This window comes from Notothenia coriiceps, unplaced genomic scaffold (assembly GCF_000735185.1).
Source record: "Notothenia coriiceps isolate Sejong01 unplaced genomic scaffold, NC01 NC01_scaffold00033697, whole genome shotgun sequence".
Taxonomy (NCBI): domain Eukaryota; kingdom Metazoa; phylum Chordata; class Actinopteri; order Perciformes; family Nototheniidae; genus Notothenia; species Notothenia coriiceps.
Window position 1 is genome coordinate 429,525 of NW_011366398.1, and position 7,682 is coordinate 437,206.

General features: G+C 39.1%; 1 protein-coding gene across 1 annotated transcript in view; it reads right to left on the reverse strand.

The window, feature by feature from the left end:
- LOC104961757 (transmembrane channel-like protein 2) overlaps positions 1-5,563 on the reverse strand; it is a 10,350-nt gene extending 4,787 nt beyond the window's left edge. Inside the window, exons 1-8 of the mRNA XM_010790095.1 lie at positions 5,458-5,563; positions 5,090-5,131; positions 4,355-4,748; positions 2,883-3,041; positions 1,813-1,903; positions 1,189-1,320; positions 316-458; positions 83-230 (exon numbers count right to left, since the gene is read on the reverse strand). Of these exons, the coding sequence (XP_010788397.1) occupies positions 83-230; positions 316-458; positions 1,189-1,320; positions 1,813-1,903; positions 2,883-3,041; positions 4,355-4,748; positions 5,090-5,131; positions 5,458-5,503 (1,155 nt within the window). The 5' untranslated portion in view covers positions 5,504-5,563. The remainder of the gene's footprint in view (positions 1-82; positions 231-315; positions 459-1,188; positions 1,321-1,812; positions 1,904-2,882; positions 3,042-4,354; positions 4,749-5,089; positions 5,132-5,457) is intronic.
- Positions 5,564-7,682: the final 2,119 nt, after the last annotated feature.

Consider the following 7,682-nt stretch of genomic DNA (forward strand, 5'->3'; position numbering starts at 1 on the left):
ACACACACACACACACACACACACACTCACACACACACACACACACACACACACACACACACACACACACACACATGCTAACCTTGAAGCTGGTTGTAATGGAGGCGTACTTATTGTCTGCAGTCTCTGGGTTTCCTATCAAGTAATCCCAGCTGGTGAACATCTTCCAGCTGAAAGTGAACTCTCCCTCCTCCGCACCGTCCCCTCCTTCATTGGCGTTACGAGCCATCCTGCAAAATTAAAATCCCCATATTGAAAATAAACAAACATCTCTTTCCTTTGAAGTACATCTGATTGTTGTGTGTCCTGCCTTACGTTCTTATGACAACCATCAGGCTGTATCCAAAGATGCCAACGCCCACCAGCAGGTATGACAGTGGGAGCCTGAACTGCAGCAGCCCGATCCTTCGATTGTTGTTGAAGTACCCGTAGAACAAAAAGGAATACTTGATGTATCCCTGTTGAAGTGTTCAAAGAGTCATACAAATAGACACATTAAAGGGGTCAATCCTTGGTCCATTGCATTTTATATTATACATAAATAACATAATTATTTTTAATCAACACTTCAATGTTATATTCTTTGCATTGATGATAACGCTTTATATTTCCCAGGTTCCATTCTAATTAAGGCCTTGTCAAATCTTCAGTCTGCCTTTGATGCTTTGCTTTCTAATTATCATTACATAACAATGCAGAAATCACCAATGGGTTAGGGTTAGGGTTATTCTGCACCTACACCATTGATTCTGACTTTCCTTCCATCAAAACTTTAACTAACAGCAGACTGTCATTCAAGTTTCAAATTCAACATTTAACACAAATATTTGAAATAAACTTCTAGTACTAAATAGATATGTCTTTTTTTTTCCATCTGTAAAACTATTGTGCACTTGATGTCTTTCCTTGAATGTGTACATATCCTGTATTGTCCCACTGTTCCATTAACCCAATTACTTTGCTTTATCACAAACTTAATTCTCATTGTTCTCTTTATCAAACCGGGAGGTGGATGTCATCACAGTCTTATTCTCAATGAGACCAAATTAAGATGACATACAAACCATTAAAAAAACTCCAGAAAACGTCTTTCCCACATTTTGAACAAGTCTAAACAAAGATTAAGTAAAAAAAACAATAACTTCTTGTTAAGAACAAATCAAGACAGCCTTGAGTCTCCAGCCATGCTGTGAATAAATTCAACCAAGCTAAAATCCTTACTCCAAAGTCATTGAGCACGGAGAAGTCCATGGCTGTTTCCTGCTCTTCACGGGGCACAGTTTTCCTGGGAATTGAGCCATAGGGAAGACCCATAAGAATCTAAACAGAGGAAATGCATGGAGGTGAGATAGGAAAGCTGAAAACGTGAACAATGTCTGCTGCATCAAGAACCACCTCATAACGTTTACTAGGAAAAAGGCTGTACCTCAGGCAGCACCACCAGGCCAAACATGAGCCCAAACAGGACCATATTCAGACCATACATCCACCTCAGGAAAATAAAGTAGGAGGCCACTGATGACCCGAAGTGACCTATGATACGGGAGACAGAGAACTTGACTTTGCAATGTAGTTATATTAGAAACAGTAAGATCCTTTTTTACAACTATGTCAAAGTGGTACTTACTTTCTACTTCCTTTATCTTTTGCTCCCAGGGTATACAGGCTGTTTTGAAGTTCTCAAAGTCACGTTTAAATTTGATTAGTTTCTGAAGTAAAATAAAAAGGTTTTAAATAGTTAATTCCATAATATCATCCTCGTTATAAAGTTGTTGTTGTTGTTCTTTGAGTGTTGCACAATGAGCAGATTACCTTGGCCATCATGACTTTGTACGCATACAGCTTCCTGCCTTTTCCTTTCCCGAGAGCTCCTTCAAATTTTTCAACAAACTCCTGAGCTTCCCTGTCAGGTAATATAAACAACAATGAAATAAAGTGAGCGACATCCAACTGAAAAACATGATCTATTCAACCAAGGACTGAATTAGTCATTGGCTAAAGGGAACACAGGAAAACCAATGATGATTGATGGTGCAATTCATATGGTGAGAGCATCAGGAGGAAGAGTTGGCAAGCAGCAGGTGAGTTAGCCACAACAATATGCATTAAAGCGTCAAGCTCATTAACAATTTAAGGCAGTCCACCTATCGGGTTGCCTTGCTTACACTGATCTTTACATAGAGCAACGTACGTGTGCACACTAACCTACATTGGCCCTGGCCCAGCAGTGTAACCTCTTCTCACACTAAGAGGAAGATGTGTAACAGGCTGAATTACACCCAGCGTAGTGTTTGCTGCTGCTGCGTGTTTACCTGAGATTTACAGACTGTCCTTATGTCTCATGTGAGAGAATGTCCATGATGGCATACGATTGTGTGTGTGGATGGACAAATATCTTCCTGGATCTAATCATTTTTGAGTGTTTTCCAAAGGATGGTTTTTAGCACTAAGAGCTTTTATCTAGAGCAGAATGTAATGTATCAGAAAAAATAAGATTAATCTGGCAAACCATAGCATTATCGTCCAAGAAAATTTGTATTTGAGTGATAAGCAAGTTATTGTCCCGTTTACCAATAATAACTTTGATTTGCAATATAACAAAATGAGATCATAGGAAAGATGCTCTGACTTTTAGTAGTTCGTTTTGACTTTTCATAGATCACAGCACTGATAAAGAGAAGTAAAAAACAGCTTAGTTAGAGATTAACACGTTTTAATAACCAATAATCAACATCACATGTATATGACATGAGGGATGGCATTTAGGGAAGTGGGTGTAAGAAAAAATTAAAACAAGAACAAAAAATATATGAAAAAACTAAATGCAACAGCAACCACAAGTGGACAGGCAGAGGATGTGAGTTTTGTGTTTTGGTTTTTACTTGAGCAGTATGAGTCTCCTCTTCATGCGCCAGGGTTTGTTTCTTAACGTAGCAATCAATTTCTTCTTCTCCTCCACCTGTTCCTTCAGGGCTTCCATCTCTCCCTCCGACAGCGACTCTTCATCAGAACCAGAGGAGGAGGAGGAGGAGGAAGAAGAGCTGATAAAGGGAAAAGAGCTGTCACATGCCATGGCTTTGACATCTTAACGTGTTGGTGTTGTGTTTCTTGCATTGTAAATCACTTTTTGGGCTACAACATTTCAGACTACAGTTTGAAGTCAGTATTCAGTTTTGCACCCATTATCTTGACATCACGTTTGTAAGAGAACATTTTTCAATGCGAGATCAGGCAAGTTCATACCTTAGTCTTTTCAATACCGTGGGTATCCAAGACTTATACAGTTGTAATACATTTAATTCTCAAGTAAATTCTCTTTTCATCTGGCACCATCATGAGGTTGTTGTAAAAATGTGTCCAATGGTCTGGGTCACAATAAGGCTTCATAAGGAAATCCATTGTTTCCCTGTAGTGGCACGTCTGGTGTGAGCTCCTCTCTTTTTCTGTGTTTTTCAAAGTTAAAATGTTGTCAACATTTGTGCTGCGTTTGTTTTATTTCTAGAAAAATTAAGTTATGATATGACCGTCATCAGATTCACCGTATGGATTCAAAATGTTGCTACACAAATGTAAAACGTGTTCCTTATTGAGACTGGATAGTCAGAGCTGGATGTAAGCTGCATTTAAAAATTCAGCCAACTCCCAGCCAATAAAACAGTAGGGAGATCTGATGTCTCAGGATGTTTTGTCCTGTTGCCTTTATATTAACGCAGCAGTAAATTATGGATGAAGAAATTAGATTACACCATCCATCGTAACAGCCAAAAATCTGTAACATGCTGACTTGTTCACAAAAAACGGTATGAAGTCTTTAACAAGCCAATGTTAAACTGTTCTCAGTACATGAACAGTACATGACTGCTAATATGCCACATCGAAAACTAACTAGATAACCTCTTAAAGGGGCTCTATTATGCCTTTTGGGGGTTTTATCTTTCCTTTGGTGTGTTATAGGTTTCTGTGCATGTTAATGGTCTGCAAAGGCTAAAATCCCAAGGTTCCATCCAGAGGGAGTTTCTCTCCCACAAAATCCCCCCCTGCCTGAAACACCTCCATTGGACTCATTTGTTTACTTAGTAACTTAGTGACATCACTATGTAAGAGCAGACTGGGCTCTGGTTTCAGACAGAGGGTGAAAAGAGGTGCTGCAGCACAGGCAGTATGAGAAACATAAATACCTTTTTGAACATTGAAGCGTGTAAACAGGTCACAGTAGAAGCACACAATACAACTATGAACTTGAAAATTAGCAAAATAGGGCCCCTTTAATGGCATGAATTAAGGGAATGCCTCTGAGGGAAAAAAAGCCCATCCGGGTCTGTGAAGAGTGCAGGGAGGTCAGAGAATACTGCACCTGCTTATCTTCCCATTCTTCTTTTTCTTGTCCTTCTCCCCACCTTTGTCCTTCCCTTGTTTCCCTTTAACCTCCCCCTTCTCCTTGTTCTGCTCCTCTTTATCCTTTTTGGACCCGGCTGTCCCTTGCTTTCTTCTTTTCTTTTTGTCTTCTTCGCTCTCTTCGTCGCTCTCCTCCTTAGCTTTCTTCCTGGAAGCTTTTGAAGTTTTTCTTTTCACGCTCTGCTTTTCTTCCTCGTCGTCTTCATCGCTGTCCTGTGGCTTGGTCTTCTTCCTTCGTCCTTTCTTCCTTGGTGCCTCATCCTCATCTTCCTCATCCTCGTCATCGTCGCTGACCTTTTTGGCTTTACGTTGTGGTTTGGCTCTTCTGTTTTGAGCTCTCCTCCTGGCCTCGTCTGAGTAAAAAACATGCACATTATAAGTAAATTGAAATAAGCTGAACATTCATCCAACATGACATCAGGTAATAATAATACTATCATTTAATTGTAGCTCATCAATAATTCAAAGTATTCAAAGGACGAGGTGCAAAAAGGTCATCTGAAATTGTTTTATTAAGTCTCTATTAAAGAAGAATGTTTTAAAGTTGCATCTAATCTTGGACAAGAGAGGCAAAATAGGGAAAAACACAGTGGTATTTATACTTATTTGTTCATAATATTCCAGAAAAAGATCATGACATGTTCAAATCCTGCTCCATTGAATTGTTTCTCTGATGAAAAGGAAACAAACTCACCTTCACTTCCACTGTCTGATACAGCATCAACCTCCATCCCAACTGGGAACATATAGAACAACAAGCACAAATGAAGAGGAAACATCCCAACCCAAACAAAAACATGCCTTTTAAGACATTGCCTCTTAATTGTTGTAGAGCAGAAGTTTAAAGTAGCACAAAATATAAATTGTTAGCTAGGTACCTCCAAATTGTACTTTATTAAATGTAGTTACTGTCCAACACTTTCATAACCCCAAATAATTAAGTTTACTCAGTGATTATCAATGTAGTCAAAAAGTAAATAGTTAGAGTTAGAGAAGAGTGATTGTTAGAAACATTAAACAAACTGTTACTTTTATCAAGATATCATGAAACAATCTTCTCACCTTCTTCAACCCGAATGGCAGAATGGTTTTTCCTCTTTGGAGGCATTTTGCTGTGTCTCTTTTAGATATTTCCTTTAGTTAGTCCTCGTCTGCTCACTTTTGCCTCCTCTCCTTCCATGAGTTTAAAGGAGCTGTAACACTTGTGATGGTGCTGCGACAAAAAGCCAGGATACACACCATCAACCACACACACACACACACACACACACACACACACACACACACACACACACACACACACACACACACACACACACACANCCCATGTGTACATCGAAAGACCTAATTGGTTGTTTTGTCCAAAGTTCAGCTAAAGTGGGCTCTTTGCAGTCTCAGTTACTAGAGGGTGTTTTACAACTCATATTCTTTTTTTTGTTGTTGGTGTAAATATATTTTCGCTGTAGCTCAACAAGGAAACACTTTGTACAAAAAGACTGAATATGGCTTTGTAAAATACAATTTTGTTTGACTGCTAAAGCCTCTTATTGGCCATATAAAAGGTCCAGTTTGCCATAGTTTCAGGAGTGACTTATCACTGTGTGGCATATCCTTTCACAAACAAATAATTATGTAAACATTACAAAATGCTGGATAATGTCACGATTCTCATGTTAGGTCACGTTTATAGTTTTGTAGGTTTGGGTGTTTTTGCTGTTTTCCATGTCACGTTTCCCTTTGGGTTATTGTCTTGTCATTAGTTTCCCTGGTGTGTCTAATTGTCTGATTATGTTCACCTGGGTCCCTGTGTTTTCTCCTCCCTCCTCACCTGTGTCTTGTTGTGTGATTGAGTCTTGTGTGTATTTAAGTTCTGGGTTTTCTGTCTGTCTTGGTCGGTTCGTCCTTTGTCCCTGACTAGTTCTGCGGTGAGTGTTCTGTTTTTGTCATTGTACACATATCTCATAGCCTTGAAATAAAGGAAGTTTCAGTTTAAATCTGCATTTGGGTCCCTGCTGTTGTTTATATCACAAGCGCGAGGGACATCCAAAATAATGTGTATATTTTTTCCATTTTAAATGCAGTGACCTGGGAACTAAGTATGACATTGTGTCAAAGTAATGTGTCGTATCGCCTGTGTCGCAGCCACCGGCAGCCCTCTGATCTCCCTGGCAGAAAAACAGACATGTTGTGTTCCAAAATGTTGTACGAGTTGCAGTATAATGCAACTGAATACCGAAGTATAGTCGTTAACTCGTAAAAGCGTGGAATGATCAGTAGACTATGGTGGCATAATTTATTCCTGAATATTTTTAGCATATTTAAGGTGGACTGGATGCATCAACTGGGCTGTGAGTCGGGATCCGACTGTTCGCAGTACTAAACCTGTGTAAGAACATATTGATGCAAATGGATTTTTACGAATACTAATTTTCAGCGCTAGAGGGCAGGCATTTCAGCTCTTTTAGATGACTTTCATGACCTCTGTTGTTAGGGACACTTCCACATGGCAAGCGTCACGTTGAAGCTTGCCGGGTGCTGCTCCCGCTCCGCGGATGCACAGAGGGCACCGCGGGTTTTGATTGGCTATGCGCTTGTAGCTGACATATACAGCTTTGATTGGCTGAAAAAGTTGAACTCTTTCTCACTTTGCGAAAGCGAGCAACGGAGGTGCAAAAAAAAAAGGGCGACGCAATGGAAACACAATGCAGTTGCGGCCAGAAGGCGTGACATACCCCCATTTCAAAGTGAATGGGAAGCTCTCCGTTGAAGGCGCGAGACACTGCCGTGTGGACCACCGTAAACATTTTGCAAAATTAGCCAGAAAGCCAGGGAACAGTTTAATAAAACAAAAAAGGAAATAAATATTATCAGACAAATTCAGTAATGAACAAAAGGTCCATAACTCAATTTTTTCTTAAAAAAAAAAATAATTATTTCAAATAACTGAACTTTAAAATGTGCACCAATTAAATTAGACTAAGGAAGTACTGTAATTGGATACCAAATTGAAAGCATGGCTACAAGCTTTGCAAATGAGTTACAGATATATAAAACCAATAACCATTTAATACCATATAAACATATGAACAGTAAAAGAAAAATAGTCCATCAGCGTTTAATGCAAGTTATAATGTGACATTTTCCTGCGTTTTTAATAGCCTGTATGCATTTTAGTTATACCATTTTTAGGTGACACATTCAAAAAGTGTCTTTACATGACAATTAAATACAAATTAAAACCTCTCTCTATCATGCAATCCCCAATTTAAATAAACGTAAGCATAAAG